Here is a 21524-nt window from a genome sequence, read left to right on the forward strand (position 1 = left end):
ATGCTCCAGGTGGAGCCACAGGGCACTTTACCAAGAGTGGGGCCAGACTGCAGTCAATCCTTGCCCAAGTGTCTATATGGAGACAGGTAAGGTTAACAGGAAATGCAGCAGAGCTCCTCCTCTACACACCTTTTCCAGACACCAAGGTTTGGGAAGTTTATGAGTGTCCTGGGCCATTCTAAAGAGGCTGGCCACACAGGGGAGTTAGGATGAGCTAAGAAAGGTCTTAGAGCACTAAGAAGATTACTTCCGTGGGATGATCTATGGCAGGCATGTGGACCCTCACCAGGCAATGGTGTGTTGAAAGGCTTCCCAGTATAGGCCACACTGCGGGGTGGTCTGTGTGGCCACAGGACAGCTGCTTCTCAGAGATGACTCTGTCCTCCCTGTGGTCACCCTAAGCCCCATCCCCTCAATCAAGTCTCTCTTATCCCCTTTAATATGATGCTTCAATCAATATTCTCTCCAGCTGGAAGCCCAAGGGTGGGAGGAGCATACTTAACCTATGGAGAGCACTGAATATCACCTTCTTTTCAATTTATTATTGTGACGTAAACTCAATATTCTGCTTCTTTCAAGGTTAATCCTGCTGATATCCTACCACCCTTTCTTCTCCTAACAAAATCTTCACCTTGCGAAACTAAAGCTTTGGCTTTCAGACTAATCGGTTCCATTGAGAGCCTCAAGGACCGATTTCAGAACTGAAAAACCAAATGTTCACTTTTATTAAAAAAAGCCATCTCTAGGCAAAGCGAATCACTCTAAATGATGAGAAGAAATAATGAAAGTGTGAGAAAAGCAAAAAATTTAAATACACTCTTGAAAAGGATAATCTAATGTCAAGAAATATGAGTCACTAAAAACAGAATCAATGTTTTTTTAAGTTAGACATATATTTTTTAACGTTACATTATCCAGATGTGGGGGAGGGGTTGGAGGTGGAAAAAGTGAAGGGATTAAGAAGTACAAATTCTCAGTTATCAAATAGTCACAGGAATATAATATACAGCGTGGGGAATATAGTCAATGATATTATAATAACTATGTATGGTGTCAGAGTGGGTATTAGACTTATTGAGGAATCACTTCATAAATTATATAAATGTCTAACCACTATGTTGTACACCTGAAACTAATATCATACTGAATGTCAACTGTCATTGAAAAAACATTTTTTTAATGAAAAAAATCAATATTAGTTAAAAGGAATCTATGAAGCAATCACATGGACCTTTGTATACCCAAAGGCAAATACTTTGTGCAAGAATTGTATTTTTAAAAAATATTTGTAGCACTTCTTTATCTATTCATCTATTGATAGACACTTAAGTTGTTGATAGACATATGGATGCATATGTCTTTTCAAATAAGTGTTTAGGATTTCTTCAGATAAATATCCAGAAGTGAGATTACTGGGTCCTTCTTTGTCTCTTGTTACAGCCTTTGTTTTAAAGTCTATTTTATTTAGTATAAGTATTGCTATCTCAGCTTTTTGTTTGTTTGTTTTCATTTTCATGAACTATCTTTTTCCATCCTTTTACTTTCAGTCTGTGTCTTTCGATCTGAAGTGAGTCTCTTGTAGGCAGCATATGTAAGGGTCTTGTTTTCTTATCCATTCAGCCACAGTATGTCTTTTGATTGGAGCATTTAATTTATTTACATTTAGAGTAATTGTTGATAGAAACATAGTTGTTGTCATTTTATTATTCATATTTTTTTAACTTTTTGTAAATTTTCTGACCTTGATTTTTAAAATACACAGTAGGTTAGAATCTCATTAACTTGATTTGTTGGTCTAAAAATAAAAGTTCCCATGCAAAATACATTCTGTTGTATTCTGTTCTTTTTCAGGAGATTCCTACCTTATATTTCATGACACCCAAGGTCTAAGGAGATAAGACCTCCATCTATATGTACAGAACTTATCTTATCTTTTTTTAAAAATACAAATTCAACCTTTGCTATTTCAGTAAGGGGTCATCAAACTTTCTCTATACAGCAGAAGTTGCAAATTTTCTGTGAAAGACCTGATAGTAAATACTTTCGGCTTTCAGGCCATATGATTTCTGTCCAGCTACTCAAATATATCATTGTAGTAAATAGTCATAGATGCAAATAAAGTATGTAAACAAAGTTTATTTGCAAAAATAGGTGATGGACCAGATTTGGCCCATAGGCCATAGTTTGTTGAATCCTGAATCAGATGATTATATAAAGTCATAACTATGAAGAACTAACTGATTTTAAAATTTAGGTATTTAACCATTTAGGATGTAAACAAACTATCAGTGAATTCACTATCTTTTCTTCTAACTTGAAACTTGGTCTTTTACTTCAAACTCTTAAAGAAAATTCTGTAAAATTTCTGGTGTTTGATACAATAATCTGTGAGTTGTCTCCTTTCTGCAGATACTTAGTGAAATGCTTCCTGTAGTTCCAGGGCCTAAACACATCAAGAAGTATTATCTTTGAATATATAATATTCAAAGACAATTTTTTCACTATACTAATTATCTTTTGAAATTTTGTGACAGATTATCAGATAAGTCTCTCCCTTTAGCCAGCTGAGGGAAAGCTTGATCTTGATTCTAGCTCTAGGATAGTTATGTAAAATCAACTGCACAATATAAATTATTACTTATGCTGTGTAGAATGGGTTATCATCAAATCTAGTGGTAAACTCTGAGTCGACTTGACTGGACAAAAGGATGCCCAAATTAAATGTTATTTCAGCATTCTGTGAGGACATTTCTGGATAAGACTAGCATTTGAATAGTGAACCTCAATTAAGTAAATTGTCTTCCTCAATGTGGGTATGCATCATCTGACCCATTAAGGCCTGAATAGACAAAGGGTGGAGGACAGAGAAATTCGTCCTTTTGGGTCCTGCCTGCCTGCCTGCTAAATTAGGACAACTATCTTTTCCTGCTCTTGTATTGGTATCTACACTATCTACTTGTTCCTTTGGTTCTCAGGTCTTTGGACTCAGATTTACCAGATTTGCACTACTGGCTTTCTTGGGTTTCCTGCTTGCAGATGGCAAATTGTGACACTTCTCACTCTCTATAGTCTTGTGAGTCAATTCCTTATATAAATCTCTTTAGAAAGATAGATAGATAGAGATAGATAGATAGATAGATAGATAGATAGATAGATAGATAGATAGATAATAGATGATTGATAGAGACAGAGATAGCAATAGAGATAGAGATAGATAGAGATAGAGATAGAGAGACAGAGATAGCAATAGAGATAGAGATAGATAGAGATAGAGATAGAGAAAGAGATAGAGATAGAAATAGAGATAGAGATAGAGATAGAGATAGAGATAGAGATAGAGATAGAGATAGAGATAGAGATAGAGATAGAGATAGAGATAGAGATAGAGATAGAGATAGATTCTGATTCTCGGAGAACCCGGACTAATACAAGTATACCAAACATTTTGAAAGTAATTTTCAGTGAATGTTCAATATCTGACTCAGGCACATCATATTCTCCAAAGATGGTTACAACACTATATCCTATTCCACAAGCTCTTTCATAAAGTAATGTCACTTCTCCATAAAGTCATGGAACTTATTTCTGGACTCCTTTGAATCTGATTGCTTTGAGCAATATAATGGCAATGACTCCATAACAGTTCCAGAGTTAGTTCACAAAATTGGTCTACCAATTTCTCCTTTCTGCTTTTGAGACTTTGGAGGGTCTTAGGAAGGAAGAGGCCTCCTGAGAAAAAACAGAGTATAATAGAAGGTAATTTGCACAGGCACTTTTATTCTTAGACCAACAAATCCAGTTAATGAGTTTTTAACTCACTGAGTATTTTAAGTCATGAGCTACCATGTAGGAAGTCCAGCCTGTTCTGCCAAAGAGAGTGGTCATGTGGAGAAGCATCAAGGTGCCATCTTGGACGTGCAGCCCAGTCAAGTCTTCAGATAACTCCTGCACCTACCCTGCCCCCTGCATGTTTCAAATGAGAGATTCCAAGTGAGGACTTTGCAGCTGAGCCATGTCAACCCATAGAGCCTTGACAGTAAGAAAAAATTGGTGTTTTAAATCACTGAGTTTTGAAATGGTTTGTTATACAGTAATAGATAACTGGAATAAGAACTGACAAGCATAGAGATACTCTGAGTTCATGACAATTAATAAAGTCATCAGAGAAGAGCTAAAATAAAATAACAATGCAGATAAGCAGGAAGTTAAAAACTAAAAACTTAGAAGACTGGACATATTTCGATTTGGTAAGAAAATAATATGTGTTCAATCAATGAATAACTAACTGGTAAATGTTGTCATATTCTGTGTCCTAAGGAGCAGGTTCTAGGTTCTGCAAAACAAAGAGGCAACTTCTGAAAAAGACTATTTTGAGAATGGGAGATATTTCCCCCTTGAGGTCACAAAACAAAATTTTGTAGCCACTTCCAGCAATTTCATCATGTCCTGAATGAAAGGGTTTGTATCATTATAATTACATTTTAACTATATCCTCTGAGTTACATTTTAAGGTGTAATAAAACATCTAATATAAAAATAAAATCAAATTATATTGACATGTCTTCTCTTTGCTAGTAATAGCTGAATGAGTAAACAAATAGCCTAGAGAAAAGAACACAGCTAGCTTCACACTGTTCCATGATCCTCTGTGGTTCTGTATCTGGCTGGGATTTTTATGTACTTCTGTTGAAATTCCCAAATACAGAGACAAAAAAAAAAAAAACTCTAAAAATAAAAATAATTCGGGGTTAGATGAGAATGTTGGTTGTAAGTGATGTTTTAGAAAAAAATGACCTTTTTAAAACTTAGGATAAATATTGATACTTATGAATGAACATATTTAAAACTAAAACATTTACTTCTGCTAAAAACAGAGCGAGGCTGCCAGCACAACCGTTCTGGACTTTATTCTGGAGATCAATGAGGAATAAATACTTCTATGAAATGCCTAAAGTCTTGACAAACCTTTAAGGGTCTATACAGTAAAAAGGAAATTGCTAAATAAAGGCCTCTTTTTTCCACTCATGACACTGTAAAGATTCCCCCACTGGTCCAGAAGGGGAAATGCTGTATATTTATGGTACATATAAATTAGAAGGTAAAGAGTTATTTTATGTCAGAACATATGGACATATATATATAATGTATGTTTATGTCTAACTGTCTATGATGATACAGGGACATGTGTTATCTAATAGTGTTAAGAATTTAAGTTGGGGCAGAGGATAAAAAGATTATTTATAATATTAAGTTTTAAAAAATGTATATAGAAACAATTGGGCTTGAAGAAATACAGAAAAAATAGGTGGGAGGTTCCAGAAATAGACAGGAAAACAAAACAAAACAAAACAAAACAAAACAAAAAACCTTATTCCTGGATGAGGATCCATAGCTGGAACTGATAGTGTAGGTTCCTAGTCTGCTAACATTTTAAATAATTGTTCTCACTCACGTAAAGGTTAAGAAATGAAAAAGCACCACAAAATGAAATATGTTTTATGGACTACTTTCATCTAAAAATCTCTTTGAGGAGCAACCCTATGTGTCAACCTGGCCCAGGAAAGCTGGGCTGGGTGCATCATTGGTGGAGTTGTCTGCTCTTCAACCATGAACCAAGAACTAAAAGAAAGTTCCAGTGTCCATTTCTTGCCGTTTTCTATTGCTTCCTAATTTGTTTGTTTTCCAGTTAAATTGAGATGCTGTGAAGATAGATAACCTAAATTGAGATGCTGTGAAGATAAATAACCTACTTTGTTTGTTTTCCGGTTAAATTGAGATGCTGTGAAGATAGATAACCTTCTTTATGGAACTCTGGCCTTTATCTTTGGTTACTGGTTCCTAAGAAATTTATAGCAAAACTGTTTACTACACAAAAAATTTTAGGAAACTTAAGTTGAGTTTTTGAAGCTTAAGCTCATCCCAGAGAGCAAATTTCAAGAGAGTAGAAGTAACACCTCTATTTCACAGAATTTTAGCAAATGATTATTCTCAGTTTTTTCCCCAGACACTCTTTTCTACAACCTTCCAGTCAGAATAGGCTTTTTTTTTTCTTTTTATGCTTTTGTCAATTGTAGGTTCTAAATTTAAAGCCCAAGTTGATTTTTTTTTTTTTTGAACTTTGATTTCATTTTAACTTTGGGAGCATATATATTTAGCTACTTCCAGTTTACTCCTTGGTAAGACTAGCAGCTAAGTCAAATTTTCTTCTCTTAAAATTCTATGAATTTTCTCTCATAGAACACAACTTCAATTTAGATAGAATTAGATACTCTCCCATCACAAATAAAGGGGAAATCTTTCATACCAATAAAATTCTTTGGAAAGAAGGTAAAACAAAGGAAAAGTACTTTTGAGAAATATCTGAAGCTATAAAATAATATCAAGGAAAAAACCAACAAATATTTTCTAAGGCTGTAGCATATATGAGGCACACATCAGGTGCCTACACTTTTACCAGAATCATTCAAAAGTATAAATTTAATTTCATGGAACAGTGCACAACCTAAAAACACTGCACAACTTGCAAATTGTTAATTCTTAATTATTCATTGCCTTAATGAAATATTAAAATGAGCGTTTCTATGGTATTCACATCTGTTTACTGTTTATATAGCTTTATTTTCTGTTCAGTCTTGTAATTGACTGAGCACTCTGTCTTGCTTTCTCCTTTATTTTTATTACCTTTTTGTTTCACCCAAATCCTTTGTACTTTGCTAAAATTCTGGTCGTTAACATTTAAAACTAGAGACATAGCTTTTAAATTTCAACTCGTTTTTTTCACTACTTCCTTGCTTTTTTTCTCCCTTATTAAATAAGTCATAGAAGAAGACATGATAGTAAAATAAACAGAAGACAGAAAGAGATACAGAAAGATATTGTCTGAATACCAGATTATTATTTGATGGGGAGAGTGGGTGGGATAGATAGCTATTGTTTATTTATCATTTAATTTAGAATCAAGTACTGGGCTAAATGTCTTGTAGACATTTGTTAATTAAATGTTCATGCTGATTTTATGAAACAATATAGTGCTGTGGTTTTCAAACCTCATGTCGGAGTCAGATTGCTTAATTACAAATTCTGGCTTTTTATACTTGCTAGATATATGACACTAAGTAAGTCACTTAACTGCTTTATGTCCCATCATTAATACTAAAATAATAACAGTATCTACATTATAGAGTTCTTGTAAACATTAAATGAGTTAATGCATCACACTGAGAATAATGCGTGGATCAAAGTAATCACTCAATGAATGTTTAGCTTATTATTATGCTCCCCATTTTCCAACGGAGGAATTGAGGTTCACAAAAACTCCATTTAGGTACTTAAGCAACTGACAACAGCAAGTCAGTATTTGAACTCAGGTTTGTTTCATTCCAAGGCTACTAGAGTTAAATGTTTCCATTTCCAACGACAATGTTAAAATACTCTAAAATCCATGGTTGAATGGTTGTGAATCAACAGTGGCCACAGCCCAATAGCTCAAATTCTAGTCCAGGCAAGTGTTTTAAAAACCAGCTCCAGACACTTAGAGGAGGAGCTTTAGAATCTGAGTGAAGCAAAAATGGGGATTAGCCTGAACGAGAAAATATACCATTTTCTCCGCTAAAGTTGTCCAAGGGCTATTTTGTTTGTTATTTTGTTCTTTGTCTGTTTTGAAAGTTAGGAGAAATTGGGAGTTTACACTTAACTCTCCTTAAATGTCATTTATAGTTTATTAAAATTGTGTTTAACTATAGGTAGTTCTTATCACTTGACATGGGTTAAGTAATTCTTACATTATCTTTTATTGATGTTTCACATATAGTTCTAATGTAAATTACCCCTCCAGATATTGCAATATTTTTAGACTGAATGGAACCTCCCAAAACATTGTGATCAATATTGGCAGCTAGACTGGGCAAAACCAAAGAGCAGGCAATTGCTCTAGAAAGCCTTATTCCTATATGGTATGCTATGTGCATCCACTCAGAAAATCAGTGTCCTAAATTGACCACTTAATAACATACATATTCAAACCCAAATTCTCGATAGTTCCCCCAAAACCACTCCTTCTGCAGTTTCTCCTATATCAAAAGGCAGCTTCATTCTTCCAGCTGCAAAAAACTTGGTGTTATTCTTCATTCTTGATTTTCTCTCACAATCCATATCTCGTACATCAGCAAATCTTATTAGCTTTACTTTCAAAATATATTCAGAACATAATCACTTCTCCTCATCTCTTCTGCCACTACTCTGGTTCAAGTCCCAATTATTTCTTCCTCATATTGCCTAAAGAGCTTCTCGGCTGGTCTCTGTCTATTCCTACTTCAGTCACTCCCTCAGTTACTCCTCTGCCCCAAACCACCAAGGGCTTTCTTCTCATTCAGGATAAAGCCACAGCCTTGCACACACAGGCCCAATATCATCTGCCATCTGATGCCTTTATGCCCTTATTTCCTGTCATTTCCCTCGTCAGTCCCTTCAGCCAAACTGACCTCTTCTCTATTTCTCGAACAAGCCAGCAGGCTCTTGCCTCTGGGGCTCTCTCTACTCTTCCTCTTCCTTCTGCCTAGAATGCTCCTCCCTTGGAGAGTCATGTGTCTACAGGTCTTTACTCAAAAGTCATCCTCTCAGTGAGCCCTTCCCAGGGCTCCTTATCTAAAATTTTAAACTCCTGTCTCTACCCTCCTCCCTTGCAATACTTCTTCTTAAATTAAGTCTGTGTCACTATCTAACATAATATATTTTACTTATTTATCCTGTTTATTTTCTGTTGACCCATTAGATTAAAAACTCCATGAAGACAGGGATTCTTTTACTGTCTCTTTTGTTCACTGCTGTTTCCCCAATGCCTGTCATGTTATAGGCACTCAATACATTTTTGTTAAAGGTTGCTGAATTTAATTCAGACAAAATCGAAATAATAAACTTTCTATATGAAATGATAACCGAAATGTTTTCCATTTATAAACTTGTTATTCAGTCGGTCTTAATTAATAGTTCTAAAATCAATTTTAATTATCTGACAACATGATATACCAAACTGAGGTATTTATATTTTCTGTTTATCCCACTTTCTGGAACATTTGATAGCAGCTTTCCACCACAAAAACATTTTTAGATTAAAATTACTTTGCCCCCTATGGTTATCTGCGGGCACTGGTAACAAATTGTTTGTGCTAGTGCTAAGTGAGCCAATGCTGATTGGCCATTGGGAACTCTAACAAACTTTAAATTTCAGCAAAATGCCCAGAAACTGCTAATCCTGCAGAAGAAGCCAGGTATTCTGAAGGTAAAAGATACAAGGTAATTTATCTTTCTTGATGTTTTTAATAACAAATAGCTTTGTAATGTAATTGTTTACATTTTCAGGATGCATGCCATCTAGGTAGGAGATTGCTTTTGAAAATAAATGCAAATTGAAAGTGTTCTCTGCTGAACACAGCTGTGTAATATTTAGTGCTGTGTTTTATAAAATAGAAAGTGTGTTACTAAGGTCTAGAAATTATCAACTAAAATTGATGACTTGGTAACAATTTCTTCTTTGATTTGACTCTCAGCATTATTAAGATCCACAATAACGCAAAGACTAATTTTACTTTATACCTTTACTTATAAACAGAATAAGGATAATGTAAACATATTCATACTTTTTAACCTCATCCGTGCTGATATCACCTGTGCTGATATTTCTCAGCATTAAGTCACCTAATAAATGACTTATATTGTCCTGATCTCTAAAGTGTTTGGGTGGATAAATTATAGTTAGAATTAAGGTTCTTAAAATTGTATCGATTTAAGAGAATAGCTTAGAATTTTAGAATATATTTAATAGTTATATTTATTTCTACAAATAAAACATTACCTTAAAATGTTTAAAGATTGCAACAGTATTTAGATTATTTCTTCCATTAAAGGTGCTTTTCCCCAAATAATCTCAAAGAGTGGTATAAATATGTCTGTGTGGTAGTTAGTACAATACTGTTTATTGAAACGAACAGATTAGTAATACAAGGTTATGTTGAAATTTTTTTCAATCTAATGTCCCCTTAAGTGAGGTCATCTGATCCTTTAGTATATTTACCAAAGGATATACATGTACCTTTATACATAGCTACAAATGTTAATGTTTTAAACAAAATTTTGTTGAGTCCAATATAAAATATAATTTGCCTTCAAATCAACTACATGCAGATTTTTCTGTAATAAGATAAAAGAATAGAAACATTCTAGGTGGCAAAGCATCTTGATTAAGAACACTGGCTCTCTACCTGCTTTGCCTGGTTACTAATTCCAGTTCTGCTCCTTAATATCTGAGAATTCTGGGGCAAGTTATGCGACTTACTGTGTCTATTTCCCATACTATAAAACAAGAATAATAATGCCTCCTGACTCATAGGGTTGGTATGAGTCTCAATGAATTGAATATGTGTAAAATTTTTAGAACAGTGCTTGGCTCATTTTAGTATTCAATAGATGTTAGCTATTAATATATTACATAAATTGTTTTACTCTTCAGTCCATGGATGGTTACGAGTTCAGATATATTGTCAATGAATATGAGAAAATATATTGGGGCACCGGCCTGGTAGCAGACAAGATTACATTTCTCACAGTGGAGTCTGCTACCCTGGCAACTCATTTAAAGAATATGTTATTAGCTGCTATACTAAGTTAATGTTATTACGAACTATATAAATAATTAAATTAAATGATCTTTCTTTAAAGACAAAAGGGAAAAGTTTGGGCTGACAGTAGAGCAAATAAATATGTCTATAAAATTTATTTCCAACTGACTTCATTGTTTTAATAATATTGGACAATTTTCATTTTCACATTGTAATAATGAGACATATGAAAGCACTTACATTAAAGTATCCACACTTGAGTATAAACAAATTTATTTAAACAAAAGAATTACTGGGGGAAAGATGTTTGTATATACTTTTGTGTTTTATTTATTTTTATGGCTACAGTCATTGTTGGCAATGCTTTAGGGTAAAATATTATTGTCTTTTTACAGAGATTCTCAAAGATGCAAATTATCTGTTTGGGACTGCTCCTTTTCAGTCTGACCTGGGCAGCACTAGTAAGCATTTACAAATTCAGTTATGCATCATATACTCTCTTGCTCTCCTTAACTATTTTTCTTTTAAGTAATGTCTTTTCAAATTAGTAGCACTTACATAGTTCAATTATAATAAAATATCAAGCAAAAATCAAGCATCCAGCAGTTGATACCAACGCCTCCACCAAGGAAGCCTTCAATAAACATGTGCTAAATTACAAGTTATCAACACATTGCCTTTTAAGAAATGCCGAAAAGAGTACTTTTGAGAAAACCAAGAGCCAGTCACAATGTTTTAAATCAGCTAATGCTAATGAGTAAATGCTTAGAGATCCAAATTATAAAATGTCAAAAAACTTTTCAATATATTACTAAAATCTGGAAAAAATGGACTTGAATTGTCTAAGGCTAACCAACTAGATGTTGTAAATATATGGCAGCACAAAGGGACTAGACCTTTCCTATAATTCTTGTAACATCTCAACACTGTGAGATGTTGGTAATGATTTTTCTCTTCAATAGCGAGGCTGCAGATGGGATGAAGTGCCTCCAAGCTTAAGTCAAATCAAGCTCCAATCTCCTTTTGTATCTTTTCTTCCCTCTAATTCACCCAGATGAGTACTCAGGATATGACTAAATTATCTTGTGAAAATGCTGAATGTTACCGATATTTTCTGCAATGCAGACACAGTGCCAATTAGATAATGTCTGGAAAGCATTCGAACTTCTCAGAGTAACTTTTTCAGTTGGAAAACCATGGAAACAAGTGGTCATTCTGTGCCAGAAGTACTTAAATATAGGTTATGAACAAGTGGGTGGCCAACTGGGTAACCTGCGGACAAGCATTGACCATACCATCCGGTAAGGATGGCAGAGGTTGAGGAAAGCGTGTCCCCTCTCAGCTCACAGCCTCTAACAGTCCTGTGGAGGCTGTGCTGCTTAAAATAGACATCTGCCAGGTCCAATCCACATGGCTTATTTCAACCAGGGCCACAGAGGCATGTGCTTAGGCATGATGGGGTTGAGTGGTTCTTAGTGACTCAGTTCAATCCCACCAGCCTAGTATGCGTCTATTTTCAGCAACACATTCCAAGCAATAGCTGGAGTGGCACTCTCCGACCATTTTCCAGTAAATGCCCTATGTCAACATCAATCTACTGACCACTGGTCAAAAGCAGGTGCCAATGTTTCTCCTTAGATGGAGACAATGCCATCTCCATTACAGGGCCACATTCAAGCATGGAAGAACCGCCAAGCAGGTGTGGGAGGTGGCGGAGAGAAGGGAGAGGTGCATATTTCAAATGAATGAGGCACGGCAAGGGCATGAAGACAAAATTTGAACTATGAATGGCTACATGTGATGTTTTCTCCCAGATAAATAGATCCCATTTGAGCAATTATCTAATTATTTAATAATTGATGAGTGGTATAAGAAATCAGTATATATTGAGTTACTTACATATATTTTGAAATTATAATCCAAATTCAAACTGTAGGGCAGGAAAAAGTTTTCCTCAATCCTCTTTGGGTCCCTGGCTGGTCTGAAAATTAAACTGACAAAGACAGATTAACAGGAGAAAAGCATACAACTGTTATTGAATTTTTACATATACATGAGAGACTTGACAAGCAAATGAAGACTTGAAGAAGTGACCAGAGCAAGAAGCTTTTATGCCTTTTAGACAAAGAAACAATACATTTGTGAAGAGTTGACACTACAAAATGTTTGGGTTAGGGGTACTCCAGCCAGGGGTAGGTAGTCTTTATCCCTTAACTAGGAAGACTAAAGTTAGTTTAACAAGATTTGTTTGCAGATTCCTCTGATGTGGTCTCTGGGCTGATGAGAGCCTGTCTCCAGTAAAAAGATAATTTATTTCCTGCCTTTATGCAGAAAAGGGAGAACTTTTTCTGTGTTTACCATTTTTTTAATTGGTTTCGGCTCAAAATAATTTTTATGTTAAAGAGGCGTATTTTGGGGTGACATTCTGGTTTCCTTCAAAAACAAAATTTAAAAATCGAGAAAATAAAAGATGATTATTGGGTCATGTGATTTAATTAATTTTCATCAATATGCAATTAGACTATAAAGATTTAGTTATAATTTACTTTCTTGTAAGCTCATGATTTATTATTGTGAACTATATTAAGATACCCTATACTATCAAGTATGTTTTTAATACATTCACGTGTGTGTGTTCTGTAAGAAGATGCCTAGCACCCCAAACTGTCATTTCTTTTTTTTAAATATCTACCCTTCTTATTTTTATGTTTTCTCTTTCCTATAGCCCCATTTCAAGATATATTTTCACTATTTTGATATTTTTGAGAAATGATGCAATGATCTAAATTTACATGTGCAAAATCATATAAGAACCAACATTAAAAAGGCAATAAAAGATAAAATTATAAAATATACCTAAAGTTATTTAATATAAACTTCAGGAACACTTCCTTTTATTATTAAATTTTTTTTTCATATATCAGACCATTTAAAAATTTATTATTTTAACCTTAGAACTTTGAGGCAGAGGATTTAGGTTAAAATTTCTTCTTTACTGCTACTACTACTAACAGATATGTAACTGTAGGCAATTCTGTTTTTTCTACTGTCTGTCTCACAGGGATTATTATGGAAATCAGAAGAGATTTTTTAAATATGAAAGCAGTTTACAAACTATAAAGTGCTATATAAATATAAAGTATCATTGACAAACTGTTTTATACAAATTTGTACTTCTATATTTATGAGCAAGATTTGTACTTTTATTTCTATAATAAAGAGATTTCTAGGAATAGAAGTATTTAGTAAAGATAATATGTACTTCTTGTACAGATATTGCCATATTTTCCTCCCCAAATGCTATACATCTTAACATTCTCACTACCAATATGTATTATACTACCCTTTTCTCTATATCCACATCCAATGAATATAAAATTATATTTCATTATTTCTTTAATGTGTATTTCTGCCTTTTAAAAATTGAGTTATAATTGACATACAATATTACATTAGTGTCAGATGTACAAAATAGTGATTTAGTACTTTTATACATTACAAAATGATCACCATGATAAGTCTAGTTACCATCCGTCACCATACAAAGTTATTACAATTTTATTAACTATATTCCCTAGGGCGTACATTATACCTCCGTGACTTATTTATTTTATAACTGGAAATTTGTACCTCTTAATCCTCTTCACTTATTTTGCCCATCCCTATACCTGCCTTCCCTCTGGCAAACACCTGTTTGTTCTCTGTATCTGTGATTGAAAAACGATTTTTGTTTCTAGAATGGAATGGAATACTAGGCAGATCTGCTTTGGAGTCCAGCCAATAGGGTACTTTTACTAAAGTTTTGAGTTTATTTCTAAGATGGTTTCATCAGCAGGGTCCAGTCAGGAAAACAAAATCCATGACAGGGAATTTGGAGAATGGCTATAAAGTATGGGACAAACAGAAAGAGCAAATCAAGAGTGTTGAGGCAACGCGAAGACTGAGGCCAAGGCCATGCCTCGGGCTGGAGGAGCAAGGAAAGCGTGGAGTTACCGATGCCCTGAAGGAGGTGGTGGCAGCAGCAAGAACTAGGACAGCAAAGGAGATGCATCCAATCCTAGAGATGCAGCCCCAAACTGAGAAAGCAGGGAAGGACATACTTTGGCTTCTTTTACCTTTTACCCTCAGGTCCCATCTCTCATCTGCCAAACTCAGGCTGGAACCAGATGGCAAAGGAGGTCAGGAAATGTCATTTGTCGAGTAGTCCCAGAGAGAGCAGAAGTACTGTGTCTGAAAGCAAGCAGGATCATTGCTCATATCTTATTGCAAGGAAATACAGAACTATAAAATTTATTCAGGCAGAACACTCTCTAGATGGATATGGTCTTTTTATTTAATCTTTCTCTTAAGGGTTTCTCTCTCTTATACAATTGATACCACCCCATATGCCTGTTTCCACTTTAGTTTAGTTTTCAAACACGAACCAGTCATACCCACTGGTTCCTCTTACCACATATGAGATAACCCAGGAGTTTTAAAAATAAATATGGGGAAAAAAAATACTGAGAATAAAACAGTTGTTATGTCTGTTGCTTCCATGACAAGTTTGCTTCAGGATTCTTAGGTCCTCTTCTGCATGCTCTCCTGTGACACCAAAATTTTAGTCCAAAAGCCTGGAACAAGCTGCCTAGGTCTATTTCTTTTTAGTGTCTGGCCTTTCTCTACTTTAATAACTACCTCTTGCCCCCTTGAACCTTCATGATACTTTAACACTTTCATGTCAGATCAAGAGAAAACATTTGTCCCAATCTACAGGCCACCCCATTTTTCTTTTCCGGAAAGAAATATTTGCCCAGGTGACTGGCAACAATAAAGTTACATCCTTAGGTGTAGTCCTTCCCTTTTTGTGCAGGGCTATGTATGATTTTATCCTTGCTGCATCAGCAGCATCATATCTTAATTCATATAGCGACTACCAAACTTATATAATTGGCGCACATACAGTGCACATCGCTGAACTCTGATTTTGGTTTACCGATACTAAATGAATCCCAGGGTGCTGGTGAAAACTTCTATTTCGGTGGATACCAATGACACCCAAGCATTTTCACCTGGAGTGCCATTCCTCCCCAACCGGGCAGTTCTCCTGTGCTTAAACGTGGTTGTGTAATGGAGATAACTCTGTCTTTGTCTGGGAGAGGAACACTGGCACCTTCTTGTAATACTGAAACAAATATTAATGGGGTGAGTGTGTCCATCTTCTTTTAGTCAGAATGATTTTCCACGTTGAATAGTATAGCCCAGCAGGAGAAAAATAAATGAAATATTTATTGTTTGAAGAAGTGAATGAAAGAATGAATGTTTTGTGAAGTTTTATTTTTTGTTTCCTTTCAGACATTTCAACCACAGACTGAGAAAACTAAGCAAGACTATGTGGAAAAGCAGAGGGTAAAAAGAATTATTCTTCTCAAATAAATCCATTTCAACTCTGTAAAGGAAATAGTCTGTAAGAGGAAATTTTTAACTGTCACAATATTCCTGTGTACTTAGAATGGAAATGCAAAATTGCACAATATAATTTTAACACTTTGATTTCATAGAATGTGTGATAGAAAAGAGAAAAGCATTCTAAATGAAAATTTCTCTTAAATATGACTTTTTCCTTCCCAGGGATAAGTGAGGAAAATTTCTGGGATATTGTTAGCAAACAACATTTTTCCACATGTGTGCATGAGAAGAAAGCAATAAATGAGGAAGAAAACAAGGGAAGAGAGTTTGCAATTCTTAAAGAGGAATTCTGTTCACCTGGAGTTAGTTTTCCATATGCATCTATAAAGTTAAATAAGTTCCCTCGGTTTTTCATGTCACCAAATTGCAGCTTACTTCTGCCTGCCATGGTTTCTCCTGGCAGTCTCAGAAAATTCTGTTCTAAGAACTAACAATCTTCTGTTCTGTCTCAGCTGAAAATTACAAAGGCAAAAAGTACATATTTAAGAGCCTGAATGTTCATGCTTTGAGTTTTGTCAATTTGACATCAGACATGTATACTGTAAAATCTGCCTTTCTTCTAATCTCCCTACCCCCTCCCACCTGAAAATTTTCAAGTGCTCCATTTCCACTGAAATTTGGTAATCGAATTGATATACCCTGGGTGAGAGATAGTTGATAGTCATCTTTAGAGACAACAGAGATAAGTAGAAAAGAAAGGAACAAGCTGCTATCTTCAAGGGCTGCCTGACACATGCCCTTCTGTGGTCATAGGAAGAACTACCATCTGTCAGATGCAGAATTAGACTTCACTCGAGTTTAAAAATATCTTGTCCTATCAAAAAGAGAGCCAGAAAACTTCTCAGTAAGAGATAAAGCCATCTTAATATAACGTTGTATTTTTGTAGATAACGTACAAGGGTCACAGTGAGAAACATGGGTCTTATATTTTTAAGTATGTTTACACGTCATCTGGGAGGAAAAATCAAGCTAACATAAAGGTAACTGAATGTTTGAGTGATGATCCTTATAACAAAACCAAACTCTAGACTAACGCTAGAGAAAACTATGGGGGAGTCTGCTCTGGTGTTTCTGTCTGAGGCTGGTGCCTTTGTCCTTTTCCCACAGTCTCAGGCTCCTCAAGGGTCTCTGCTATGGAACTCTGTATTGCAGAGTCTTCCTCACACAGGTGGGCTACCCCATGCCCTGGCCCCAATCCTGCCCGGCTTCAGGACCTGCCGTGGCAGGTGTGGTACTGATGGACCTTGATCTCATGATTTTTTTGTGTGTTATTGCTTCTGATTAATGTTCGGTCTTTTATAAAGGAGTTCTCTGGACACGTTATAGCATACACTCTAATGGTGAGGATTAGGAAGCTATTAGAAATCATTTTAGCCTAGAGTGACACATTTTAGTGTCCCTTAAATTCATTCCACAGATGACTCCATCTGTTTTAGAATGCTCAGAAGAGAAAGAATAAGGGCCTAGTCACTGAAATGGAACAATAATTCTTTTCACTCAGTCCTTTTTTGCAGATTCATTGGCCAAAGAGCTGGAAACAACTTAAAATGCCATCAGCAAAAAAGGACTATTTACTTTTTCCAAATCTGGCTTCGTTTCCCATGAAAGTACTAGTTTTCCTTCAGAATGTTGTTTTGTTCTGCTCAGTATTCTTTAGATGTATCTCTAAGACTAACTGCATTTTAAACTTACTTGTAACAAATATGTATTGAGCTCTTCCTAATGTGCAAGATACTATGGGAGATAAAATGATTGAGAAAACTTAATGCTTTCTCTTTGGGATCTTAGAAAAGAAACAAATGACACTTAGAAAAATCATTATGACCTAATACAGAATGTGCAAAGTGCTATGTGAGTGGTAACCGAAAAATCATGCTTTAGAGCTTGAAGTAGAAAAAGATTAGTTCCTAGTCTTGTGTTAGGGGAAAGTTACATAATAGAAGTAATTGAGCTGGTCTTGGAGGATGAGTAGGATTTGAGCAAACAAGTAGGTGGGAGATATTATTCTCCATGAAAAGAATAATGTGAGAGAAGTCATAAAGAAAGAAAGTAGAGTAGAGGAAAGCTGAAGCCAGCTGATATCTAGACCATCATACCATCAACAATATAATCAGAAATCATTTAACATAAGCAAGTGAAGAAATAATGAACCATCAAATACCACAATTTAAACATCATTTTATGTTTTCATTTATAAAAGAATCCTATTTGGTCTTTAGTGAAATGCGCACAATTAATTAGTATACATACTGTTGTTTTTAAAGTAGTAAAAGCAGCAAATATAGAGCAAAACTTTCCACTTCTGATTAGAGAGGAAAAAATATTAAGAAGGGATGATTACAATCTATTGATTTTTTTATGCATCTGCTTAATTAAAAAGGATATATTAGCAAGGAGCAAATGAACTTGATTTCAAAGGACAATATAAATGTCCATGTAAAACTTTCCAAGATTTAATGTCTTAAAATAAGTCAAATGTTTAAAATACTTTTCATTTAGAAATAACTCACTATGAAGTTTTTTTCTAATATATTTTTCCTCATAGCAAAACCTCACTAATTTTCAGAATATACCTGCCAAATAAAAGACTAGTGAACAATGATATCACAAATAAATCATTTCAAATTATATCTTAAAAATACTACACACTGGAACTTTTGTATATTAGCCAGCTTCATAAAAATAGAGGGCATTTCCATAAACTATTTTTATTTTGAGATTCAAGTGTGAGTTTACTCAACAATTTCCCCACTGTTTCCCACATTAATAAGATACATGTATAAAAGCAGAACAGTACTATAGTTGGGAATGAGAGAGAGAGAGAGAGAGAGAGAGAGAGAGAGAGAGAGAGAGAGAGAGAATGAGTGAGAGAATGGAAGAGGAAATACTTATTTTAAAAATATGAACTCTCTGCCATGTGCAACTATTCACTAGTCACAAGGTGAGGACAACAGTCTATTCTCCTTCAAAATCAGGCCCTAATCTACATTTCCAAATTTATTTCTTATTCTCTTCTTTAAGATTTCTCCACTCCAAACTTAGAGTTTTATTCATATTATCTTTCAAATATTTTGTTTCCAAATATTTGAATATGTGACTTATTCTTAAAACATTCTCACCATTTCCTTTCCATGTATCTGATTTTACCCATTCTTCAAGCATTGCTCATTCTTCTTGCTCCATGAAAACTGCTTTGGCCATTTCAGAATTATCTCTACCAACAAACTTCTACTGAGTTGATAGAATCTTTTTATTAAGTATCTGGGAGATTATAGATAGATAGATATAGATAGACTCTAAGAATTATTAAATTTAAAAAATTTAACATAAAATAATCACTTTATGTTAACAATTACATTTTAGCAGGGAGAAAAAAACAATGACAAAATTGCTCTTCACCAATCTGGCAAGAGAAGAAATCAAGAATCAGCATCTAAAGAAAACATTGCCCAGGAAAAAGAGAAAGACTTGTCCCTTCTTGGAGCCAATAAAAATAATCAAACCAATAAATCTCAAAATATTTTTGAAAATAGACAGACAATGAATGAAGACTTCAGTACTAGTAACAAAGAAAATGCCCACAATAACCTAAAGGTGTCCATTTATCCTGGATCTACTGGGAATAATGGGGCTGAGGATGGAGATACTGTTATCAGCAAACTACATGACCAAGAAGAATACAGTGCTGCTCTCACCAGAAATAATATGCAACATATAATGGAGCCAGGAGCTGTGACTGAACTCTTGGGGAAAGAAAACAAAGAGATCAAATTCAGGAAAGTTCTAAGCAAAATTCCAACAAGTGTGAGCTATGCTAAAGCCCCTTTAAAAGGTCAGAAGAATCATCAAAGAGATCCACAAGCACAGAAGATTCCAGTAAAGAGCAAAAGCACTCACCATATTCAACACAACACTGACTATCTAAAACAGCTCTCAAAAGTCAAAAAAATCCCCAGTGACTTTGAAGGCAGTGGTTACCCAGATCTTCAAGAGAGGGGGAGCAATAATATGTCTCCTTTCAGTGGCGATGGACAACCTTTTAAGGACATTTCTGGTAAAGGAGAAGTCATTGATTCTGATCAAGAAGGTGCAGATATTCAAACAGAATTTTCTGGTCCAAGTGAAGCTGAAACTGTTAAACCAGAGGCCGGAGGGCCAGGTTATAATGACATCCCAGAGAAAGAAGAAAATGGCAGAAATACCATTGGGACCAGGGATGAAACAGAACAAGAGGCAAATACTGCTGATGTGAGCCTAGTGGAGGGCAGCAATGACATCATAGGTAGCACCGATTTTAAGGAACTCCCTGGAAAAGAAGGAAACAGAGTGGATGCCGGCAGCCAAAATGCTCACCAAGGGAAAGTAGAAGTTCATTACCCTCACGTACCCTCAAAAGAGAAAAAAAAAGAAGGCCGTAGTGATGTCGCTGAAAGTACTAATTATAATGAAATTCCGAAAAATGGCAAAGGGAGTAGCAGAAAAGGTCCAGAATATTCTCATAGGAATCAAGTGACCTCAAATGAAAAAGAGAGATTTCCTAGTAAGGGCAAAAGTCAGGGTCAGCCCATTCCCTCTCATGGTCTTGATAATGAAATTAAAACTGGAATAGGTTCCCATAGTGGTCCCAACAATGAGGGGACTATAACAACACATAGCAGAAAAAATTATCATGTACCCCATAGACGAAACAATTCTATGTGGAATAAGGGTATGCCGCAAAGGAAAGGCTCTTGGGGTTACAGAAAATCCCATTCCAACAGGTTTAGGCCCCTTAAAAAGCATGACAGCAGTGAATCATCTGACAGTGGCAGTTCAAGTGAGAGTGATGGTAACTAGTTCACGAGAATTTCCCAGCAGAATAAAGGTTGGAATACCCAGTCGTCTGTGATTCGATGCTGAAGGAGAGCCACCTGATAGCAGACGAGGTGCAGAAGGACAGAGCAGGGAATTAAGTGAGCCAAACCCAGCCTCCTGGGGAGAACTGTTGCTCTTTTAATGGTCATAGTATGAAATTCTATTCCAAGTTGTGATGCTTTTTTAAGAAAATAAAAATTCATTAAGGATTTATGAAATAAGTAACATTTGAATAGGTGTCATTTAATTTTTGAATGTCACAAAAGCCTTTCTTTGTTATTGCTCTGTAGGCATGAAAGTAAACACTATGTCTCATATAGTAATTTGTAATAAATGATCTCTAAGAAAGGCTGTTGTCTGTGGCACTTCATTTCAAAGGCAACAAGATTAGTTCTGCCTTTGGCAAAGGCAGTGCTGTGAAATTAGTCTACTGAATAAAGCTTGAGTAAAGCATTCCATCATCTCAGTCTGCTTAAGCTAGCATTTCTTTTTTCTTCTGACCTCCCTCTGCTCTCACGAAGATATCCTGCTTCATAGCCTTCTATGCGCTTTCCTCTGTTGCACATTTATAACTCCTTACAGGGCAAATTTTATTTCCCGAAACAAATC

General features: G+C 35.2%; 1 protein-coding gene and 1 long non-coding RNA gene across 5 annotated transcripts in view; one reads left to right on the forward strand and one right to left on the reverse strand.

Annotated features, from left to right (window-relative positions):
* Nucleotides 1–21524, reverse strand: part of LOC112478899 — a 68813-nt gene that overhangs the window by 43887 nt on the left and 3402 nt on the right. For 2 of the 3 annotated variants that reach the window (XR_003045996.1, XR_003045997.1), the window contains exons 2-3: nt 14729–14843; nt 12513–12606 (exon numbers count right to left, since the gene is read on the reverse strand). This is a non-coding gene — a long non-coding RNA (uncharacterized LOC112478899). Of the gene's footprint in view, nt 1–10972; nt 11728–12512; nt 12607–14728; nt 14844–21524 lie in introns of those variants that run through there. The other variant, XR_003045998.1, reaches the window with a different exon arrangement.
* On the forward strand, nt 10943–20917 carry MEPE (matrix extracellular phosphoglycoprotein). 2 transcript variants are annotated; one of them, XM_006910712.2, is made up of 4 exons: nt 10943–11074; nt 15948–16001; nt 16949–17041; nt 19425–20917. In XM_006910712.2, the coding sequence occupies exons 1-4, from the start codon at nt 11021–11023 to the stop codon at nt 20895–20897; spliced, it is 1674 nt and encodes a 557-aa protein (XP_006910774.1). In that variant the 5' UTR covers nt 10943–11020; the 3' UTR covers nt 20898–20917. The 2 variants fall into 2 exon arrangements, with proteins under 2 accessions (XP_006910774.1, XP_006910775.1); XM_006910713.2 differs by lacking the exon at nt 16949–17041.

The sequence above is a fragment of the Pteropus alecto genome, unplaced genomic scaffold, assembly GCF_000325575.1.
Source record: "Pteropus alecto unplaced genomic scaffold, ASM32557v1 scaffold63, whole genome shotgun sequence".
In the NCBI taxonomy this organism is placed as follows: Eukaryota; Metazoa; Chordata; class Mammalia; order Chiroptera; family Pteropodidae; genus Pteropus; species Pteropus alecto.